The 23,820-nt window shown below is 38.3% G+C and overlaps 3 protein-coding genes across 3 annotated transcripts; all 3 read right to left on the reverse strand.

Moving 5' to 3' along the window:
• Positions 1-3,912: 3,912 nt before the first annotated feature.
• Positions 3,913-7,942, reverse strand: LOC101294813 (CDP-diacylglycerol--inositol 3-phosphatidyltransferase 1-like). The gene is made up of 12 exons (XM_004290467.1): positions 7,730-7,942; positions 7,348-7,444; positions 6,964-7,102; positions 6,776-6,860; positions 6,276-6,325; positions 5,487-5,526; positions 5,352-5,396; positions 5,211-5,276; positions 4,993-5,107; positions 4,819-4,875; positions 4,644-4,742; positions 3,913-4,030 (listed from the first exon to the last, which is right to left on the reverse strand). The coding sequence occupies exons 3-12, from the start codon at positions 7,034-7,036 to the stop codon at positions 3,971-3,973; spliced, it is 690 nt and encodes a 229-aa protein (XP_004290515.1). The 5' UTR covers positions 7,037-7,102; positions 7,348-7,444; positions 7,730-7,942; the 3' UTR covers positions 3,913-3,970.
• Positions 7,943-9,078: 1,136 nt separating this feature from the next.
• LOC101295095 (tubby-like F-box protein 8-like) lies at positions 9,079-13,589 on the reverse strand. The gene is made up of 6 exons (XM_004290468.1): positions 13,429-13,589; positions 12,928-12,996; positions 11,978-12,404; positions 11,699-11,786; positions 10,401-10,533; positions 9,079-9,990 (listed from the first exon to the last, which is right to left on the reverse strand). The coding sequence occupies exons 3-6, from the start codon at positions 12,323-12,325 to the stop codon at positions 9,270-9,272; spliced, it is 1,290 nt and encodes a 429-aa protein (XP_004290516.1). The 5' UTR covers positions 12,326-12,404; positions 12,928-12,996; positions 13,429-13,589; the 3' UTR covers positions 9,079-9,269.
• A 5,389-nt stretch (positions 13,590-18,978) lies between these two features.
• On the reverse strand, positions 18,979-23,492 carry LOC101295385 (DEAD-box ATP-dependent RNA helicase 21-like). The gene is made up of 4 exons (XM_004290469.1): positions 21,170-23,492; positions 20,673-20,812; positions 20,524-20,567; positions 18,979-19,645 (listed from the first exon to the last, which is right to left on the reverse strand). The coding sequence occupies exon 1, from the start codon at positions 23,426-23,428 to the stop codon at positions 21,275-21,277; it is 2,154 nt and encodes a 717-aa protein (XP_004290517.1). The 5' UTR covers positions 23,429-23,492; the 3' UTR covers positions 18,979-19,645; positions 20,524-20,567; positions 20,673-20,812; positions 21,170-21,274.
• Positions 23,493-23,820: the final 328 nt, after the last annotated feature.

Raw genomic sequence — 23,820 nt, forward strand, 5'->3', positions numbered from 1 at the left:
TGGCGTGTCAGATGATTACATGACGTGTCGGTCAAAGTGTCGGGCCGTGTCGAAAAAGTCAACTTTTTCTGACACGCCACGTGGCGCGTCGGACAACGCATCAAGGCATGTCGGACACCGCGTCAAGACGTGTCGTGTCATGTTGGCGTGTCAGACACTCCGACACTCCGCCCTCAGAAGTGTCCATGCAACATAAGTTTATTACTTTATGAGCGAGCAGCTGGTCAGAAAATTAATTTCCAAAAGTCTGTGACTTCCTTTGGGCCAGGAGTTTCGAATGAGACGAAGAATGAGATTTTGAATTTTTTAGGAGTTTCAAGTGTCTTTCCATGAGCGCTACTTGGGCCTTACGATAGTAGCAAGAAAAAGTAAAAAGCAAATGTTCAAGAGTATTAATGATAAATTAGATTTGCATATGAATGGCTGGAAGAGCAAGTTTCTGTAGAAAGGTGATAAAATGGTACCTATTAAGGCAGTGGCTCAAGCGATCCCTACATATACTATATATGATAGTGTTCTAACTTCCTAAAGGGGTTTGTAAAATCTTTTCAGTCAAAAATTTCTAGGTACTGGTGGGGTGATAGCAAAGAAAGAAAGAGTACATATTCATTGGGGCAGGTGGAGTCTTTTGTGTCAAAAAAACAAATACGGAGACTTGGAGTTTATAGATTTCGAAGACTTTAATCAAGCATGGTTGGCTAACACGGTGTGGCGTTTAGCTACCAATCCGAGCTCATTGGTTCATGGAAATATGCAAGCAAATTACTTTTCTGATGGAAATTGGGTGAGGAAATCGGCAGATCGGAAATCATCCATGATTTGGAGCGCTATTAGTCTGATTTAGGGTTGTGACTTATTATGTCAATGGCTTAGATGAAGGGTTGGCAATGAGAACAATATAAAGGTGTGCGAGGCTAGGTGGTTACCGGTTCCATGGAGCTTCGAAGTTACTTCCCCAAGATCTGGGGACCTAAACCTAAATGTTAGTGATCTTTTTACTCAACATGGGATGTGTAATGTGGCTTTGCTTCATAATCTCTTTCTTCCTCATGAAGTGGAAATTATATTATCCATTCCTTTAGCTGGGTTGTGTGGACTTACGCCATTTTGGTGTCATGTCCCGTGTCAGATGCGGACACAGACACGACTGGACACGACAAAAAATGGTCGGACACGCAGGGGACACGCGCGTATCTGAAGTGGACACGTGCATATCCGGATAGGATACACAATAAGCATGACACGGGGTAAAATTGACGTTTATACAAAAAAAAAAAAAAACAATTAGGTCAACCTTTACTCTCAGCTGCATAGCGTGTTCATTCCTTCTCTAATTCTCTTTAGGACAACGCAGAGACACATCGTTGGGGATCTTCTTCGATTGATTGATTGGTGGCTTGGTGCTCCAGCTAGTGTACGGATACGTTCTCGACTTCTCTTACTTCTCTAATTTCTCCAAGCTATGTTTGCTTCTGTATTAACCTATTTGCTATGTTTCTGATTCCTTTGCTTTCGATCAACTCCTAGTAGTAGATGATATAGCTCTGCAATATTGACTAAGTTTTAATTTAAGAAACCATATTTTTATTATATATATTACATTAAAAATAAAAAATTAAATAACGTGTCCATCACGTGTTCATTCTAAAAAAATAAAAAATTTAGCGTGTCCGCGTATTATATTGTGTCGGATTCGGACAGGCTTACTCGTATCCGTGCTTCATATGGAACAACACTAAAGATGGTGTCTTTTGGTGAAGTTTAAGGTTTGGTACTGTTAGCATCTCGCTTTTCGACTGTGATCCAGCAGGTATCAGAATGTATTCATATTATTTTGTTAAGACGTATAACAAGGTCTTCAATAGTGTAAACTTAACTTGCCCTTATGGGTGGCTCTTCTCAATCAAATTGTCAAGGTATAGATGGTCATTTTCGAATCATACCCAAAAAAAAGGTCATTTTCGAAGCTCACCACACACAGTGTAGACGACGGCTTGTTCAAAAACAGAGCAAATAGATCACAAAACCAATGAGCCTAATCAACTCCCAACTTAAGCAGCTAAAAGGTGGGCCCTCATGTTGGGGTCAGCTCAGCCTGTAACGTCATGTTTACAGTCAAACTCGAAATTTAGAGAAGATTGATGAAAATTGTAAGTTCAGGGATTAAACTGATTTTAGCCTCAAAGTTTAAGGAGGTAAACTGAATTTAATCCTAGTATAAATTTGCAAAAGTGTCTAGTAGTATTGCAACTTTTTTTTTTTCCATCTATTTTGATTTCACAATAATCGATGCAATTTTGCATTACATTTTGGTTAATTTGATTCAAATAGGTTGAAATAACTGGCTTTTTCTTCTGCTTCAAAATCTTGTTTCATTATCATAATGGAAACAGTGGTAACAATCTACAGGTTGATTTTGTATCTCTGAAATGAAGAAAATGACCGGAATTATAATGGAACAAGAAGTCAAGAACTGCTATATCATAGGGACCAAAACTGCAATCCAATCAAAACACAATCCCTCAAACCGAGTATCACTAGAGTGCATCGGTTGCAACTCTTTTTTGGACAATAATATAGATTGTAACTTCTTTTTTTTTTTAGTAAGAATATAGATTGTAACTAAAACGATGATCCTGGAGCTCTCTCTATATACATTTTCTTCCCTTGAGTAATGATATCTCTCTTTCTCGTTTGTGAAAATAAAATGTCAATTCAGTGCTATTTTAAATTAGAAAAAATAAGACAAATGAAATAAAAGGTGTGTTATTAGAACACTTGAGCAGCAAGGCTGAATGTTGAATGCACCTCCAGTCATATGGTGAAGCATTAAAGGCTATGCTTTTTGTTAATATCATGAAACACACAGACGTTGCTACAAAGTCTTTGCAATGATTCAACTTGAAGCTGATCAGCTACATGCAGGCGAATATTTGGTAGACAAGCTGCAAAGAAACCTCTTATAGGGGTTGCAAGGGTTGTTATTAACTTATTATTGTGTAACAAATAAGAGTTAGGCATCCATGGTCTAGATAAAAATCCTTGAAATCTTAATACTACTCATAATCTGGAAGAATTTGTAAACTTGATGTCCTTTCCCAACAGGAAAGATGAACTGCAAAACATGAATTTTGAAGACTATCATAAGGGTTAAACTAGGGGAAAATTGAGGAAGAGATGATCATAGGAGACCTCTAAAACCCAAATCAATTGTCATAAAATACGTAGCGATCAAAGGGTGTTTGTTCTTTGAGACGATATCAGTATAGTAGGAATGGAATGGTTCATTGATTTGGGAAGAATAGCGGGGTATATAAGTGAAAGAATAAACGTGAAGACATTTTGGCCATAGACATTTACCTACATCCATTGTTGTGCTATATGTTATTCAGGCAGATTTATTTTGTTGCACCAGATATTGCAACTTTGCAACCTTGGTTTCTTCTATTTGAATTTGGCAAACATTATCAGTTTCCATTAAATTATGGCTGATTCAAGATTTTGTATTTTGTTCAACTTGAATGTCTAGTTTCACCATCGGAATGTCTAACAATCAACACATCCATTTATAAATTCAGATTGAAGAAAATGATCGCATCCCAAGAATTTGAACTAAAGTTGGGATAACAGACCAAAACTGCAACCTCATCCAAAATGCAATCCCTCAACTGAGTTTTGCTTTAGTGAATATATGGCAATTGAAACCATAGTCCTGGAGCTCTCTCTCTAGGTGCATTGTGTTCTGTTAGCAAGAGATATTTTTGTTCTGAGGTTGAAAATAAGTCACCATATTCAACCTAGTGCTCTCTCAATCCGAAAGAATAAAACCAATGAGAAAGGTGTCATAAATTTTTCATCAGTGTGTCTCACAAGAATAAAGCAAACCCATCTGCTAATGTTTACATATTTGAATTAGAACTGAGCAGCAAGGCTGACTGTAGAATGCTCCTCCAGTCGTATTTGCTAAGCATTATGAGCTGTGCTTCTTGTTGATATCATGAAGCACACACACGTCTGCTGCTGTCTTCAACTGAACTCATGAAATCCACATACAAAGAATTAGAAGACAAACTTGAATCTGATCAGATACACCAATGACAATATTTGGTAGACAAGCTACAAAGAAACCTCAAATGTGGATAACTACGGTTTTTATTGAGTGAACCAAAATAAGAGTTAAGCATCCATGGTCAAGAATAAAGTCTTGGAAACTTATGCTGTCATAAACTGTAAACCCTAATTTGTAAACTTATGTTAAATTCAAAATCTTTTCAACCATCTTGATGTCATTCCCCAACAAATATGATATTAGTGATGGTCATAGAACAAGGAACATCACTACCACTACATTAGAGCTATTAAAATAATCAAGTATCACCTCACTGTCACCTGAAGTCTTCAACGCTTATGTAGCACACTAGTCTAATCCATAAACTATACCAGATTAAATTAAGCATTAAGATCGTCATGATGTGAATGGATGATTTCTTAACGAATGGTGAACTTCAGAAAACCATAACATTAATAAGCAAATATGTTGATTTACTGTTTGAGGTTGGACCTCAAGTACTCTGCATTCATTTTCAGGCAGATTACACACTTCTATAATGTCCAATTTAAATCAAGGAGTCGCTATTCATTACCTGTATACAATTGACTGCTTGTTTGACAGCCCATCCAAATAAACTCAAACCAACTAGAACAGAAAGAGGTGTAATATGGTGTGCAAGACACAATAAAACCTGAGAAGAAAACGTTCAGAAACCATAATAATCTGGAACTATCTCTTTTTATCCAAACAAAAACCACACCACTTACATCAATCAAATTCTCAGATTCGTTCTTTGCAACAAGAAATAGAATGATATAAAGCACCTGTGAAGTGAAAAGTTAAATCACGAGAAGTGGCAACTGCACCTATTGAAAAGAAGAAAAAAAAAAAAAAAAAAAAACAAAAAAAACAAAGAGAATACAGACAAAAGTTATAATTACCTCGCATGCCACACAACAGTAAGCCATAAACATCCGATTCCCGTAGTATGCTCTGAAAAGCCAATTAGTGCTGTCTTTCACATCTTTGTGACTAGCCTTGCCAAGTAGAAATGTACTGGAAATAAAGGATTTGCACTATTAGTAAACTAAATTTTTGTAGACAATCTAATGACCAAAATTATACATTTGATAAAATGACAACAAGGATGGAGAATAACCTGTACATCTGCAGCCAGTGGCTACCAATATCTAAAGCAAGCAACGACAGGAAAATCAATCCAGGCCTACATTGACAGCCACTAGAAGCTAAGATAAACATGCATATATAGTTACAGCAACATATAAAGAAAATGTCTCACCGATAGACTTGTGACAGAATTACCAAGAGACATGCAGTGCTTATCCTGAGACGCAACATAAGAATCAATATCGTCGGTGTAGAAAATTACACAAGAAATACATGAGGGTGGGAGGGAGGGAGGGAGGGAGAGAACCTGTCTGTTACCATGTCCAAAACGGCTCCAAATGTTGAAACTGCATCAGGAAGATGAATCAAATGAAATTCTTTGTGATCAATTAAAATTTACAAATCACTGTTGCAGAAAATAAATCTCATCATATGTGCCAGCAAAAAACTCTTATTTTACCAGTTACCGGACAGTAAACAATGACAGCACTTAAGTAGTGGAATTATGTAAGCCTCAGTAGAGTAAGAAGGCTATTATACATTGCGATAACCAAAAAAAGAACAAGGCCACAACCTGTGAATCAATGTTTAGATATCTATGAACAGATATGCTTGAAAACCTCTATTAACTAGCTAGCAGTTCAAGCCTAAGTAACATGTATGGTGAAAAAGGCATGGCAGAGTCGAGAAGTGTAACCACCTATGGAACTAAAAGCAAATAGAGTTGGCAAGACTAAATGACTTGAAAAACTTGTGTTGAACGGATTATGTGCTAGCACAGTTTGCATTACTGTAGTTATACTTGGTATTTGTAAGATGATAGCAGGATTTTGAGTTCAATCACATTCTAGTTTCGCAGAAGTTTAATTGTCTGAAACTCTCAATCACCTCGGCTCGTGTTCTTATCTGTTTGTTAACCTGAGAGTCTACCATTCAATTTACAGTTCTTATTAAAAAAAAAATAATAATAATAATACATTAAAAAAAAAACAACAGTAAGGTTCTCAATGTCAGGGTTGCAAGCAGATACCAAAACACAGCATCAGCTAAGTTGTTTGTACAAAAGCATGTAATGCACACACCAAATAATTCATACCTTGATTGAATTTGCGAGCACACCAACCATCTACTCCATCACAGACAAAGCTGGAACAACACATTTTAATCATATCTTTTTAACTAACATACACATTGAATAAAACAAAGCTCAAAATTATGGTTGCATATGTACAATGGTTTTGAAATAAGAGGTTAAGAAATTATTTATTTACTTGCCTTTTTTTTTGGAACAGATGTTTAGTATGAAAATACCTTTTTTTTTCTAAGTTCTCTGGTGGAATCAAAGGGAAAGCTCGACATTCTAGTGATATACAGTATAGATTATTATTATTATTATTTGTTTTTGCCTTGAGTATCTAAACTCCACCCTACCCTCTTTTTCAAATCATGGATTCTCATTTCTCCAACACTAAAACAACTTGCATTCAAACCTTTAAGAATCCAAGTTCAAACACAACATAATATTTCTTCAAAAGCACATATACAGTACTTCATCATTTTTTCCAAAACAAATCAATAAAAAGAATATATTCTAACCTGACAAAATAGAGAATGGAGAAAAGTGATTTGTTGGAGAAGCATATGGCAAAAGCATAACAGTTCATAAGAACCCTAATGTACCCTGCATTTCCAGAAGAATAGAAAGAGAGCTTTTGGGTTAACCTCAACAAGTATTTTGAAAGTAACATGTAACCAACACAAGAATGTCAAGAACATTTACTCACCAATTATATTAGGTATGTAAAGGTAGACGGAAAGCTTTGTTAGCTTTTGTTGTGGTACTGATTTCTTGGCCATTGAAACTTGTTTTTTAAACTTAAAATTATAAAAAACGCATCGGATTTAGCAAAATATTGGTAGCTCCTGCACACACCCAAGAAACTTTCTTTATCACAACCCATTTATTCCAGCATTTCTATAACAAATATAGAAACGGCAACACTACATACATCAAAAGAAAACAATAATCACAGAAAATCATCTAAACTAAACAGGAACATCTGACGCATTAAATGAATTCAATGCTGAGGAAAAGTAGTTTGTACTAAATCAACTTCAAACCCAGAACCAAGTCTACCAGACAGACAGGTATTCACTGCAAGACTAACCTCGGAATCAAAAGGCCAATTCCCCTATGTTTCTCCAAAAATTGCAAAAATGTATGGGACGAAGTCTCGGTAGCTTCTGTATTTCAACTTGGGATCCCTTCAATTCAAACAACACACAATGATTCACTGCTCTATCATTCTTTAACTAAACTAGTAAAACAGCATCTAACAAGTTTTCAATATTCTCAAAACCTCACACACACTTTTCTTCTCAAACACATACCCATAACACACACTCCATTCTCAAATCTGATACTACCGAAAGACCAGAGTCAAGTCCTAATCTTGAAAATATTTCGAACAACGGTAATTTCTAAGCGAAACCTGGAAAATGATCGGCTGGTAACGTAATCAAATGGGGAATCGAAAGAAAGAGAGAAACCTGAATAGAAGAGGAAACCCGAAATGGGATGAGCGCCGAGGGCTGTGTTTGAAGTAGTGGTGACTAATACAGCACAAATGATAGAAAAGACTCGTAGCCCAGAAATGAGTTATCCATCACAAGGCTTATAAATGGAATCAGAAATATTAATCTAAATCACAACATAAAATCAGATGCAAATTGCATTCTCGACTAATACCATACAAGATGTAAGGATCTAATAAACAAAGAACAACTAAACTGACCATGCAAATGAGTTTCAACTTTCAAGGAAAGGTTTCGGGGGAGAGACATGTTCTTCCGTCTCTTAACTATTGAGAGAGGGATGAAAGGTCGAAAGTACCCTTCAGAACTAAATACGACACTGAAGCATAACTTTCGACCTAAGTCAGACATATTTGACCAGTACCAGAGGATTTTTTTTTTTTGAGAGGAAAAAGAAATTATAACAAAGAGCCTTTCAGGTGACCAATAGTCTAATACAAGAAGAATTCATAAGAAGAGCTATCTCAGCTTGGGGAGGGATCCCATCAAACCAACACATCGGTGAGAAAAGAGAATGACCAACCGAAGCAAGAGCGTTCACAAGAAAATTCATCTCTCTGTACGTACGAGAGAAAGTGATGCTGACAAAAGAATCCGCAAAAGCTAATACATCTCGGATCAAAGACTTGAGCTTCCAAGGAATAGCACAAACCCTTTTGACACAGTTGATGATAAGGGAAGAGTCTCCTTCAACTTCGATTTGGTTACAGTTGCGTCTTTTAGCGGCAAGAGCCCTTCTTTTAAAATAGATATTGCTCAAGTCATATTTGGCACTCTTTGCTTTGTGACTGCACTAGGAATGCAGATCAATCGAAACAAGGTGCTTAGATGGGTCTTGCTCTTCCCTATTAGTGAGTTTAGGTTCCGCTATCACCAACCTTCATCTCGATTCGTGGAGTAGTTTCGGCACTACCAGTTGTGATACTTCGTTCACTCTACTTCTTCGTCCCCGACACCAATTTCTCTTAATCAATCAAAACCATGATTAGTAATACGTCTTCACATTTGCATTGTAGGTGGGAAATCTCCTGACCAGCCCTGCTACTCTTCATACTCCATACACCTTCCACCATAGTATAGATAAGGAAAACCATGTTGCTTCGGGAGACAATAGCCATCTTTCTGTTTGGTTTAACAAATTTCCATGAGGGTACCCTTGTTCTTTTCAGTTTTCAGAAAGAAATAAAAGGTCCCATGAGGCCATGAGGCCATGATCCCATCTGTTCCTCTAATCAGCTAATCCTAGGGTCTACACAGTTTTATATCATTCTTTTCAAGGCACATAATAGAACAATGAAGCCGATACAGGAGAGGAAATAACAAAATAAAATAAGAAGAAAAAAAACAACAGGGAGAGACGGGCCCCCTCTCACTAGTGTGCACTGATGTTGTTCTGCAGTGACTTTTGATACAACACACAACCTATATGAAAGGTCCTAGAAAGGATTACAAAGAGAACAATTACTACAATCTCTAGTTATTGCCATAATCTCTTCTATTCACATGCTAATTTGGTGTCAAAGCTACTCAGGCAGATAGCAAAGGCCTGAAATGCAGACAAAGGATACCGGTAATCCATAGTAAACATATCCTTGCCAACTTTACCAAACTGAAGTATGATCTTGTCGTGGTCTGATGGAGCTGGCTGCGGGGGCTGTGAAGGTGTTGGTGCACCAGCTGCAGATTGAGTCGTAGCAGCTATCAATTGAAAGTTTTTTACTGAGGCCACAGTCACCCGTCCCCGGAAGTTTAGGCACCAACACTGCAACTGTTCATGCCATCTCGGTGCCTTGTTCCGAAGAACCAATGGCCTCTCTTTTCCCTCCTCTTCAAAACGGGAGGACCCCCCAACAATATCAGAGAATCGAGCACTGCTAAACTCAGTTGAAGTATCAATTGATTTTGAGAATGAAATGCTCCGGAATGAGTCCTCAAGAGAGCGCTGGAGAAGCTCGGGCTGGCCAGGGACAGAGCCACCAGGCTCAAGGGATGAGGCAGGGATTGAGTGCATGCTACAGTGCATCCTGCGTGGACCCCTAGTGCCGAGCACATTTAACTCATATGTCACTTGCGCTATGTTGTAGCTGCCAGTAGGAACCTTAGGAGAAACCTTTTTTGAGTTAAATCGACGGCTTCGGCCAGGTGGGGAAAGCTGAGCATTGTTGTATGGAGGCTGGGTATCATAAATAATGAACTTGGTGCCTAGAAAATTGGATCTGAAACAAAGAGAAGAATGGGAGATACAAATCAGTATAAACAAGATGGAAACTACAGAAACTCTGAGTGAAAACAATAGAGAAGCTCTGAGTGAAAACAATAGAGCTTCCAATAGTATTAACTACCAAAACATATATATAGCTAAACATAAATTGTTAAGCTGAGTTTCCAATAGTATTAACTACCAAAATTCACTACAAGACAGCTTCCAGCAATATAATATTACTAGCACAAAATCAAGTCCAAGTCTCCCACAAAATTTCATTAAAATTTCATGTAGAGTTCACTTAATGTTGCAGCATGGCACATGTTTGAACATTTCAGTTTATTATGGTCTTTTCTGGAATAACTTAATTATAAATTTCAAGCATACAATAAAATCACTGAAAAGACAATTGACAAAACCCACCTCAGTTTCCCAATGTATTTGTTACTTGATCGTGATATGTTATCTGCATCCATGGAGATCACATACTCTGTGCATGTAGTTCTTCGTGTTCGCTTGGCAGACAGAAGAAATTTTCCATTTTCAACAAGCAAAGCTGCAAAGAATATGCCAATGGTCAACAGGAGATCTAACATAAAATCGTATGCAGCAAGTGCATCAAGATGCAAATCATGTTCTAGAAAGTTCATAGACAAGTTATTGTCATACAACCGGATTCAAGCATAGACGGCAGAATTAACTATAGGTTCAATAATGGGCAGGTACAGTTGGCACTTAACTGCACTAACTAAGAATTACCAAGTTCAACTAGGCCTATCTAGCTGGTGCAATTTTCACCAGCTGAACCAAGTGCATTGGGCACTGAAAAAAGGTTTGCACGAACAGACACAAGTGGAAATACATAGCAGGAACAGTATTGGCAAGTTAGCACAGTTTACATCCATGGAATACGTGAGCTGGATATCAAATCTACGCAGCTGGGCTCTATAGGGTACATCTGACCAATCAAAAATGGTCTTAGACCTTAATAGAATGTCAACAAATAAAATACAATTCAACAGTGTTCATAATAACCTGCCAAAATAGGACCTATAGGATCCATGCCAATTTTTGACAACATGACAATATACTCATCATGTATAGAGTGAATTAACTATACATTTACCAGAAACCACTCTTACAGTAGAGAGCGTCTCTAGTTTTGGCATAGACATTCACAAAACTTACAATTCCAAACCTTTCTAACATTGTTTATCATGTCAACAGACAAAGCACAACGCAAATTTAATGCTGGATTAATTGCTCTCATGAAAGGTTACAAGCTGTTGGAGGCTCTGGGAAATAGGCAGGTTATCATTCAAACAGAACGTCTACTATTGGTACAATCATTAACACAAGGCGACACACATTTGTCAAGCATGGATCTGGTTGTAGGTGAAGCTCGAGAGTTTTTGGATAGAAACTTAGAGTTTAAGGTACGCCACACCCCTCATGAAGCTAACAAGTCCATGTACTCACAAATCATGCTTTACAATGAGGGTCAAGCATGGTATGTTGTTATTATAAGGGATGTCATTCTAAGTGATTGTTAGCACTAATTATTTCAATGAAATCCTCTTTAAAAAAAACAAATAAAAAAAACTAAATAATAATAATAATAATGAAAACAAATTTTATAGATGATCATAATTATACTTTAAATTCCTACCAATCATCAGTATCTCATTGAACTCCAAAATACAATTGTCTTAGAGACTTACCAGGGCTAAGGCACAGGTAAAGGTGGTAAGTTAAATTCGATTTGTCCCTCTTGATGAAGCACTGGATTGTTCCATCCCGAGACCCAGGCTGTAAAAGACATAATTTAACAATTTGTCAGCTGCCAAGTAATCAAACCAACCTCTCATTTAAAGAAACAAGTAAGCACAGACGGAATGATACAAATGATAAAGGCAGGTTAAGACATTAAAAGACATAGTCATGTTCATTTTTTTTCTTTTATCTTTCTCAAGTGCATCATAAACAAGGCAGGCTCTCACCTGCTTCAGGGAAACTGGGAAAGTAATCTTCCCAGAAAATTCAGGACTTTTGACAATTTCTTTGCACATTTCCCTCCATGACCTGCATACGGAAGCACAAGAAACAACATGCTTGCGAGCAGGCCATGTACTCTCACTAGCCTCCAACCTTTTTATTACATCACGAAGTAGTTCAGGTGGGAGGCTAGCCCAGCGGCTATTCTGGATTACAAGAGGTTGGTCATGCAGCTCATGGACTGAACCGTGCGATTTTCCCCTGTGATGGCCAGGCAGTCTCACCTCAAAACTTCTTCTCGATAAACTTCCAAACCCATCTCTTACATCTCGAACTATACTGCGAAACGACATTTACTCTGGCATGCAAATATCACCAGATGTTTACTATGTCTTCAATACAAGAGCTTAAGTTATACTCCACTGGGTACAGCTGCAAATCAACGAAACTGGATTCAAATTCCTGTTATAATCCTTAATAAACAAGGGGAAAAAAGGAAGAAGACTGGTTCAGAAAAAGCACAAAGCAAGAAAGAGATTCTTGTTAAAGAAAGCCTCATTCACACATGGACCTAAAGCAGCCTAAAGTATCAGGCTTTATCCAGATACAACTTTCACTGGATTTTAAAGCTGAAGAACTAGCCAGAATACAATTAATTCAAACTAAAATTCTTATTCTGTAGAATTACAATGACCACCCTTCAAAAAAGATAGACCTAACGACCAGAAATGTCATCCTTACGAAACTGAATTTAGAATGCCTACAAGTTGTTACTCTAAAATTTGATATTCAAAAGCCTCGCAAGACAAAAGGAATGTCAATAAAAGCCAAAATTGCTTTCCTTTTTCCTATCCTTCGTTATTTTTGAACTACGAATGCAAGTAAGTTGTAAAAGTTTATGGCTCTTCTACGACTCCAATCAATTAACAGAGAAACAGGAGGAGAGAGAGCGAACCCAGAAATTAAGTTAATGAAACATTGCTTCACCCACTGAAGCCTTCAGATATCCGTGACCAATAGCCTCCTGCAATTATAACTATTGGAATGTTAAAAATGTTTACAACTTAACAAATTCAGTCCGCAAATCCTGAAATCTAAGTAGGACAACCACCAGAAAAGTTCAATTCTTTTCCATCCCCAATCACATATATCAAAAATATATGAAAACAACCTGACGTAACAAAACAACATGAAAACACTTTAGATCTCCTTATCTTCTTTAAACTGGAAAGCACTCATAGTAAAAACCCCAAAAACTCTAAAAACTCATGAAACTATGCAAATCAGAGCACAACCCACATCAAAATGTGGAGCTTAAAACCCCATAAACAAACTCACCTCAAAAATTCAGATATAACCCATCAAAAATTCAAACCCAAAAACCATATACAACCCATCAAACGCTTCAAGAACCAAACTTTCCAACACCCTTTAGAGCAGCAAAGAAAAAACTTACCAATCAGATGACCCAATCCCAGGTGGGGGCCAAACAGAGGGAAAAAGCCCAGAACTTCACAAAAGTCGCGATCCAAACACGGCCTTAAGATTAAGATCAGAACCAGCTCTTCTTCTGCTCTGTCTCTCTGTCTCTCTAAGTGTGAGAGAAGACCCGGACTTGAACTCTTTATTCAATCCACTTCACGAACTAATATGCTTTTTTAACTTAATCCCCCGCATTAATTTAATCCATCTCCTCCTTGTCTTAAGTTTTATTTAAACGCCCACTTGAGCATGGTCGAGATTACGATCTCGCCCCTAACGGTTGACTTTTACCGTTTCCGTTCAACTCCCTCCGCTTCCGTAACCCGACCAACCGCGTTTCTTATGGCGAGATTCCAACGCAAAGGCCGCTAAACGTGGGCACCGTGCTCCGCGGTGCTCGGCCTTATCCTGTGGATGCAGACGTGGCGATGATGATGACCGTTGATTTGGTGGAAGGTTGGGATTTGGGACGGGGTGGGGAGATTATGACATGAGGCACGCTGTTATGATGGAAGCTTGTGGGAGGATGGTGGAATAGACGAATTTGGACATGGTAGGTTAGGGGTATGGACTTGTGTGTCCCGTGTAGTTGGGTCTCTACGAGGAGGCCCCGTGTGCTGCCACGTGGGCTTTTTTATGCGTCCCCATGCATGTGTTTTGGTGGAGAAAATTTTACGTGTCACGTGTTCTGTGTGACTCACCAGTCACACAACAACACGTGCTTTTTTTTTTTTCACAACTCTTCTTCTTCCTTCCTCTCTCTTCTCCGACGAAACCGATCCCCTCTGGCGAAGCTTGGGAGGTCTTGGAGGAAGGATTGTCCTTCTTTAGGCAACCTTTAGGTTAAAGGTACTTTGATCCTTGTTGAGAATTTACTAAGGGTTATTAATTGTGTAATTCTAGGTGATTGTGAAGTGTGAATGGCTTGGCTCTTTTGTTGTGTTTTGTTGTGTTGAAGACGCAGCAAGAATATGTAGATGAGTAAATCTCACCAAGGTTCACTTTGGGACCAATTAATTATGGTCAATATGATGATGATTATGATGATAATTGTGATGATGATGATGATGATTATAATGATTATTATTAAAAAAAATTATGTTTTTTGTTTGTTTTAAAATATATAAGCTTGATCGCCAATGGCTCATAGGTAAGTTAAAACAAGTTTTCCTACTATATGATTATTATTAAGGTTCATGTGATCATAATGTTTTTGGCTATTGATAGATTATTCTTGTGGGGATATCTATGTTTGTTCGTATAAATATATCTATGTGGAATGATATAATTTTATGATGTGCTCCTTGTGTTGATTGATGATGATTTTATTATATTGTGATTTGTGATTTAGATAGTCAAACTGGGTTCCAAGCCTTTAATCGGGTGATTGGTTACGGTTATGATGATTCTACTCTATTGTGATTTGTTATTTAAATAGTCAAACCGGGTTCCAAGTCTTCAATCAGGTGATTGGTTACTGTTATGATGCTATTATTATTTTGTGATGTGATATGAGACAGTCAAACTGGGTTCCAAGCCTTTGGCAGGGTGATTGGTTACGGTTAGGAATAGAGCTCTAGTCCGTCTGTCGGTGTAGGTCATGAGAGGTACCTGAAGGTATCTGGGACCCATGGGTACATAAATTGTTGTTATAGGTCATGAGATGTATTTATTAATATTTGGGACTCATGTGTACATGTGTTTGTTGTAGATCATGGGAAATACCTTATTGGTATCTGGGACTCATGGGTACATGTATATTTGTAAAAGTATTAGTTATGTGGTTTTAACATTGTTGTCAATTAAATTCTTTGTTTTAAGTATCTCTTGAACTATGCTTAATGCATGAGATTCTTCAATCTTATCTGTGTGATTTTTAGTAGAATTCCTAAACTATCCTTTTTGTAGGATTCACTTATGATTTTGATTGTTTTGGGAATTGTTATGTTTTTTTATTTACTCTCTTTTGAATTTTTTTGTTTGAGGCGATTCCTAAACTAAGTTCCTAAAGCAGGAATTACCGGTTTTATCTTATGTGATGTTGGGTTGAGTTATTTTTGGGAGTTACTCATACGGGCTTTTTTGCTTACCGGGTTTGTTGTTTACAACCCGGTGCACCAATTCATGGTGTAGGGGTTAGACCTGCAGGTGATGATCATCATGGTTGAGGCGAATGCATAGTGGTAGGGTTTGGTAGACAACATTAAACTCATTCGAGTGTTTTCTTTTTTTTGGTTACACTCATTTGAGTATTTTCATTTCTTGACTTTCAAGTTTATGTAAACAAGGAAATGTAATATTTAACTCGATGTTGAGTTGTGTTGACATTACAATTCTGCAATTGAGTTTAGTTTTCTTTAAGTTTGTTGAACATGTCTTGAGAATTATGTTATTGTGAGTTATATCATGCCTAAATTTTGAAATTTATCCTTTGAAAATTGGGGTGTGACATTAAGTACAATAATTTGTATCAATTTGAAAACAACATTTTTCCATTATTGCTCTACGTTATTTGATACTTTTTTTTATGGTATGTTATTGATGCGATTTTGCATGATTGCATCGTATCATTGTAATTCTTTTTTTATTTCAATAAAGTTTCTAACCTTCTTTCACTATATAAACAAATCATATTAATTAGTTTTGTCTTGCACTAAAGATGTGCATGTTTAGGAAGCAAAGAAAGGGGTATTTTGGTCTATTACTTAACACTTTTACCGTAATACCTTGAGACGACTATATAAGAATTTGCTAAATGAATTTTCTTTCAAAATATTATCTAACATATAAGTCGTTCCAATTGTTTACTACGTGTGAGTAGTGATAATGTCACTATCATATGAAAATATAAAACAAATTAAATAATTTTCAATGCGTTTAGCTAAAATGGCGAGGAAGTGTATGATGCTATTAAGTTATAAAAATTCAAATCATTGACTCCAGCTAGCTAAGAGGGGCTTGGACGTTGCCAATCCTGAAGGGGCAAAAGATATTAATGGCGGCATGTGTTGGTTATTTGTTTTGTATTTATCTTAAAATAGGCAGGTTGTAAGCATCACAATTCACAAGTGGGGAGCATTAGAAATGGATGCGATGCATGAAGCATGACTAAAACCACAATTGTTAGGACTTAGGAAAGCGGGATCATATCAAGCATCACGATTCCCCCAATACCAATAGGAAATGAAACAAAAGGTTTGCCTTAGCTTAGCTTCTAATTCCTGCATTGGCATAACGTTTATGAAAGGTCATCATCATCCACACCTAATATCAACTTTATATTTCTTGGTAATTATTTTGGTTAGTCTTTTGCTTCTGAAAGGAATAAAATCGACAATAGAAGAATGTCACCTGTGCTAGAATTTGATCCACATGTGGCCATACAATAGCAAGGCCGCTGAGTATAGTTTATATGAAGTAGTAATTGACTTTCGTCATTACACTCATAATATTACTAATTTTATGTTTAATAGACTCAAACAGTGAAGACCAAGTCGACAGTGGATGCAAACGTATTCGGGAAGATAACCATTAATATTGTACAATCATTTAAAGATTACTCAAATTTTGGTTATTATAACAAATAAGTATACTCTCGTGGAGGTCTCTATGGTTTTTCTATTCTGGGGTGAGTGACCTAATATCTTTAGTGAGGCTACTAAATTATTGTTGAAGATTCATTATGGGAGATATTGAGAAGTCTGAAATGATTTTAGATTTTTTATTTTTAATTTTGAAATAGTCAGTTACGACTTTTATATATTTTAGGTAAAACGAAGACCAGAAGTAACTATTACACTATCATCTATAATAGACAAATAGTTGTAAGGATATGATAGATTACTCTTTAATCGTATTCACTCATAGGGCCCTCTTTAATTGTATTCACTCGTATCCTAAAAGATGAACCTACAGAAAATAGAACAAATTGAAACAAAACTAGAAACAAAACAAGACTAAAAATAGTTAATAAACTAGAGCCAAAAAACCCAAACCCAAAAGATAGAGACCCTATAAAACAGCACCCAGGGGAGATCCACTTCTCCTCAACACCAGATCGCCTCCAAACATGGTTGTACCTCGTTCCAAAGCAAACCCCAATCCAGCCCCAGCAACAAGAGACACCACCGATTTAGACCGCTGGCCTCGCCGTCTAAGACATTTCCTCAGGGATCGACATCGCATCTGCATAGCACACCCATCACCGAACACTGCCCAACCAAAAACAACTGACAAAACCAAAACAAAACTCTCCTCAAACCACCCCATTGAGCGATAGAAGTCGACAAACCTCAAATTATTGAAGGATAGAATCGAATCTGATCAAATCTGATCCTCCTAACCCTTGTGCATAGAACCACACCAAGGAAAGTCCAAGGGCAATTGCACCGATGCTCCCGTCCGACAGCAACCGAAAAGCCAGGCTGGAGGCCTGCTCCAGTCGCTGCCGGATGAGACCCGAATAGATGAGTTGAGCTGCCGCCTTCTATGGTTTAGGTGATGTTATTGAAAGGATTCAAGATTAAGCTAACAGCAAAGCAGGAAATTCAACTCAACCTTGAGAAGCCTGCCACCAAATAAACCATATTTCAGCATCTATTATTTACCCAGAACCCAAGTTGTGGGAGAAAAACCATGCACCAGAACTCATAATTCCTGTGTCACTTGATCGCTTCTAAGACTACAATCAGTATTTTAGTTTACACCACCCTTTGGGACAAATCGAGCTCAATTGAATCCTGATATTCAAATTAATCATAAGCTTGACCTCGGAACATTCTAACCTGGTTTAAAAGTTAAAATCTTGTTTAAAAATGTAACAGCATCTCCAATTCCAGTGTACAGTAACAACATAGTAGATGTTGCAACAGTATCTTCGACTTCAAATTGCAAAAACCAACCTTTCCGACCGTACATATCAGCCTGAAAACTTACTGAGCACCTAAACCCTAAAACAAGATAATAATCATTACCCACTAACTCCCTTCTTCTAAGTTCGATAATCACTGCCTCTCACGAACTGAGGCAACTAGATTCCAAATAGAACTCGTTTTCCACCAGCATAAGCCTCAACATCAAAGTTGATGTGATAACTAAGATCTACAATTAGTGCTCAAACACCATAGGACTTCCCCTGCATGCGCAAGGCCTAAGCAAACGTATCCAGGAAGACAACCATTTATACTGTAGAATCATCTGAAGTTGCTCAAATTTTGGTTATAATATATCTATCTGATTAACAAACAAGTATACTCTTTATGGTTTCTCTAATCTGGGGGGAGTGACCTAACACCTTCTGTAAGGCTAGTGAATTATTATAGTAAATGTTTTTATTTTTTATTTAACACCACAATCACCAAGATCCAAACTAAATTCATTCTTTCTCTGAATCCCATTTTCGGAAGATATCTAATCCCATCAAGGATCAGAAAATAATTGCACCCAGATCACAACCAGAACATCATTGATGGGAAATGCCAACAATCGTATGCCATTCAAAGTAAACACTCCCAAGTAAAAAGACCTTAGTAAGAAATACCCACGATATCAGTTTCATTGCCACAACGAGGTCACAATTCACAAAATAGCATTCATCTCCCCTGTTAGCCGTTGAACCTTTCTCTCTGCACACATGCTTCAGAAAAACAGTTCAATTCTGCTCATCAGTTTTTGTCAACAAATAACTAAACCAAACAGAAGGGGTACAATCATTGTAAGGGTACATGATTAACCTAAACCCTAAATCCAACTCAACCTTGAGAACGTCTGCCAACAGAATTCCAAAATCATGGCAACCCCCAAAAGAGAACCCATATTTCAGCATCTGTTATCTACCCACAACCGAGGTTGGCAGAAAAACCCTGCATCAGAACTCATAATTCCTGCGTCACTTGATCTCTTCTAAGACTACAATCAATATTTATGTTAGACCACCCTTTAGGACAAATCCAGCTCAACTGCACCATGATATTAGCTGTAGCAAGTTCATATTCTTAATGGATTCATATTATTCATAAGCTTGACCTCATAGAACATTCAAACCTTATTAAAAAATGTAACAGCATCCCCAATTCCAATGTACCATAATAAATCTCGTTTTCCAGTGGCATAAGCCTCAACTTTAAAGTTGATGTCATAAGCAGACTAAAACTGAGATCTACAATTAGGGCTGAAACACCATAGAGCTGCCACTGCATGTATTCCCAAGAATTTAGCAATCACATCAGAAAACTCTTGAAGAAGTGAAAATCACCCATTACAAGAGAAACAATCAGAGGGCAAGAAAATGTTACAAAGGTGTAAATCACCATTGTTAGTGAAACAAGTAGATGCAAGCTATCTTGATTAAGCAGATGCAAGAGCAGGGGATACATAGGACACACTATGATGGAGGATGATAACTACGAGTCCAGAAATTGCTTAGGCTGTTTGAGCTTACCATATTAAGCAATTAATATGTTATTTTCTATTGATCATTCTATCTACTAAACAAAACCTCATCACAATAGTATAATCAACTTTGGCATCCTACCAGTTATAGTACTAAATTTTCATCTCCATGAGGTTGTAATCTTGGAAAATAAAAGAACTCATATGAACTAAGCATCCTTCTAAATCTAATTAAAATAATTTCCCTTTAATTTCCCTTCTAAACCCTAAACCCTAATATCAGCTACGGTATACAGGAAAGGGCAACTTCAAAACACATAACCAAAATGACACTAAACTCGAATATCCAAACAAATGAAGTAAATAAGGGGATAGAAAACACACTATAAATCCAACGAACTGATAGATTGTATTCTTACTGAACTTCTTTTGTGTAGATGCAAAAAACTATATCAAATTTGTAATAAGTATTTGAATTACAAGAACCAAGTAATGCTAATCCACTTGAGCTTTGTAAATTTACTATCTGTGACTTAAATGCCGAGCTTTTATATCTATCAACGAATATCATGTGGGTCGTACAAGACGTGTTAATTAACACTTTTCGCATGCCATTGATTGAATATATTGCACACAGGTATCATAACAGACACATAAATAATAACATATGCAGGTTCACCTGAAAATCAGTTTGGCTCCCTTCCTCAGTTGACCACATAGGGACTGAATCACATGAAAATCAAAACGAGATAACAATTCTCATCAACAATTGTCTCAGTAATTAAACAGAAAATGAAAAGCAAGAAGTATAAAGAGCAACTAAGCTACCATAGAGTAAACGGCATTGCATTATCAGTTGTCCTCAGCAATCTTTCAGAGATGCCTAACTGATGCTACACTGCTGCCTGGCAAGGTGGATAAGCAGGCTTCTGTTACCAGGAACCACTATGATGGAGGTGACCCAGACACTGTATACATAATACAGATAGAATATATAAAAGTATGCAGCAGTGGCTTTAAAAAATCTATTTCTGCATTAAAATCTGATTGATAGCCATGTTCTAACACATAGCAAAAAGGAAAAATAAAAAAGAAATAACAAAAGCAAAAGAAGAAATGAACAGGTATCAGAATATCTTACAAAACCAATAAACAGAATAAACATTCCAAACTAATATCATCATGAACATCTTACTAATTATAAATGGGCCTCAGAACTAAGCAATATTTAGAAACAAAAGACGACAGTAAAAAAATTAATTGTTCAGTACAGCAGGATCCCTATTAAAATTTAGATGAGCATAATCCTATTCAAAGAAACTCACTTCCTTAGTTCCAGCTGAAGCAAAGATATCCGGGCCACTAAACCACCGTCATGAGAAACAGTATGTTGGGCATTCTTTAAAGGAGTCTGTTGAGCTCCAAATTTCTCAATGCGTAAAGATAGTGTCATTACGTCTAGGTGGCCTATCAGGAATTGAACCAGGCTTGAACTTCGAGGCTTCATGTTTTGCCAGTTCAGGAGGAACATGACTGTTACTCTGAATGAGCATCTGCTTGAGATCATAAAAGACATCAGTGTCGTGAATTGTTAACAGTGATGTGGCAATACCAGTCTTCCCTGCACGTCCAGTACGTCCAATACGATGGGTGTATGTTTCAATACTCGAGGGCATATCATAATTAATCACATGGGCCACATCAGGTATATCAATACCACGGCCTGCAACATCAGTTGCAACAAGGACATTGTATCTCCTGGTCCTGAAACCCTCAAGGCTAATTTCTCTCTGGTCTTGTGATTTCCCCCCATGCAAAGTGGTCACACGATATCCGTTCTTATCCAAACTCTTGGCTACATAATCAGCAGTTTTCTTAGTGTTAACAAACACAATAGCAGTCTTATCACCAAGTTCATCAAGCAATCTCTTTAGCCTCTCAAACTTCTCTGCATCCTTACTCCAGACCACATTCTGAGTGATCAAATCAGTAGTCTTTCCAGCTGTGCCAATTGTGACCACAACAGGATTCCTCAAATACTTCCGAGCAAGGCGTTCCACCGCAGGAGGCATGGTGGCACTAAACATATAAGTGGTTCTGTAAATCTTCTTGTCATCAAGCTCTTCATCCTCATTCTCAGGTTTGAAATTGCTGGAAGGCATTGCATCCAAAACACCCACAACCTGTGGCTCAAACCCCATATCAATCATCCTATCAGCCTCATCAAGAACAACATAATTGCACTGATTCAAAACAGCATAACGCCTCTCCAAACAATCAATCAACCGCCCAGGTGTAGCAATAACAACCTCACACCCTTGCCTAATTTTAAAACCCTGTTCCTCAATTGACTGTCCACCAACAATAGAAACAACTTTAATACCCAAGTAATGCGCAAACTTCACAGTCTCTTCCTCAATCTGCTGTGCAAGCTCACGAGTAGGTGCCATAACAACAGCATAAGGCCCTTCAGCCTCATTCTCTTCGCTAATAGGAGGCAACCTAGAAATATATGTCAACATCGGAAGAACAAACGCAGCAGTCTTACCAGAACCAGTCTCCGCAATGCCAATAACATCACGCTGCTGCAGACCCAGAGGAATAGCCGCCATCTGGATCGGAGAAGGTTTCTTATAACCAGCCCTCTCCACAGCCTTGAGCAGCTCCGTACTCAGTCTACTCTCACCCCAACTCCTCATAGGGCGAGGAATCCTAGACCCTTTGTAGGAAATATTGAAATCCTCTCGGAATATCCTCCAGTCCCTCTCAGTCATCTCCTCCAGCTTCTTATCAGTCCAATGCCGATCCACTCTCATATCGAAAGTATCATACAGCTCCGCAGCCTCCTCCTTCAGCCTCTGAGCCGCAGCCTCCTCCGGCCTCTCCTCTACGCCATCCTTCTTCCTAATCTCATCCCTCAGCTCCCTCTCCTGCTTCACCGCAAGCTTCTTCTGCTCCCTGCGGTCCATTCCAGCACGAAACCCTCGCCCGAACAGGAGCTGAGCCTCATGAGGATTCTGATACAAAGCATTCATATCACGCGAAGTGTCCTCTGTGTTCTCCCAATCGAAAGAGAATCGGAACTTCTCGCTAGGCTTAATCACGCGCTTCTTCGGCTTCTTCGAGCCAAGGTACTGCTCTTTAATGGCCTCAAGCTCCTTATCACGCTCCCGGTCAGCTAGCTTGTCCAATCGGGCCCGCTCTCTCGCTTTGGCCTCCTCTTCGCGCTCCCTCTCGCGGTTGTCACGGTCACGGTTGCGCCGCTCCGTTTCGCGCTCCCGGTCTCTCTCCCGGTCGCGATCTCGATCGCTTCGGGAGTACCGGTCCCGGTCCCGGTCCCGGTCTCTGTCTCTGTCTCTGTCTCGGTCCCTATCGCGGTCCCGGTCGGAATTGGAGTTGTTGGGGACGGAATCGGAGGAGCGGAGATTGGAGAGGAGCTGGTGCTGGCGGCGTTTCTGTTCCTCGTGTTCTTCTTGGCGGCGTTGTAGGGCTAGCTTCTCGCGCTCGGCTTTGGTTAAGAAGACGGGTTTCTTCGGCGGCAAGGATGAAGAGACGGCGGCGAGGCCATCGCCGGAGCGTTTCATTGTACAGAAAAGGTTTAGGGTTTCGGGATAAAATTAAATTTCTGATGTTGTTTCGATGCCTTCGGGAGCCTTGAAGAAAATTGAAGAGGATCGGAGTTTAAGTTTATATAGTGCGACACTGGGCTGCATCAAAATGGGCCGCCAAAATGGAAAATGGGCCTGGGCCTCACAACAGTTTTTGCAGCAACACAAGTAAAATGCTCCATACTCGTAATCGGAATAAAAATATAAAGGATGCTGCTAAATGTATCAAACAAATTAAGATAGAGGAGAGGTCGAGAAGAGAGGAGCTCCAAAAAATCTGGGCTTCAACAACATCTAGGGCTTGTGAGTTCGATGCTCGTTCGGCGGCTCCCGTCTTAATTTGGGCTTGCTACTGGATGGGTGATGGA

This window comes from Fragaria vesca, linkage group LG2 (assembly GCF_000184155.1).
Source record: "Fragaria vesca subsp. vesca linkage group LG2, FraVesHawaii_1.0, whole genome shotgun sequence".
Taxonomy (NCBI): Eukaryota; Viridiplantae; Streptophyta; class Magnoliopsida; order Rosales; family Rosaceae; genus Fragaria; species Fragaria vesca.

What these genes read in the sequence shown, in the direction of transcription:
- LOC101295385 (XM_004290469.1), bottom strand. Translation starts at nt 23,428, where the DNA reads ATGAAACGCTCCGGCGATGGCCTCGCCGCCGTCTCTTCATCCTTGCCG.
- LOC101295095 (XM_004290468.1), bottom strand. Translation starts at nt 12,325, where the DNA reads ATGTCGTTTCGCAGTATAGTTCGAGATGTAAGAGATGGGTTTGGAAGT. An exon ending in TTACCTGTGCCTTAGCCCTG is followed by an intron (nt 10,534 to 11,698) that starts GTAAGTCTCTAA and finishes TATTCTTTGCAG; the next exon opens with CTTTGCTTGTTGAAAATGGA. An exon ending in AAATACATTGGGAAACTGAG is followed by an intron (nt 9,991 to 10,400) that starts GTGGGTTTTGTC and finishes TCTTTGTTTCAG; the next exon opens with ATCCAATTTTCTAGGCACCA.
- LOC101294813 (XM_004290467.1), bottom strand. Translation starts at nt 7,036, where the DNA reads ATGGCCAAGAAATCAGTACCACAACAAAAGCTAACAAAGCTTTCCGTC. An exon ending in CACTGGCTGCAGATGTACAG is followed by an intron (nt 5,108 to 5,210) that starts GTTATTCTCCAT and finishes CTTTATTTCCAG; the next exon opens with TACATTTCTACTTGGCAAGG. An exon ending in ACTGTTGTGTGGCATGCGAG is followed by an intron (nt 4,876 to 4,992) that starts GTAATTATAACT and finishes TTCACTTCACAG; the next exon opens with GTGCTTTATATCATTCTATT.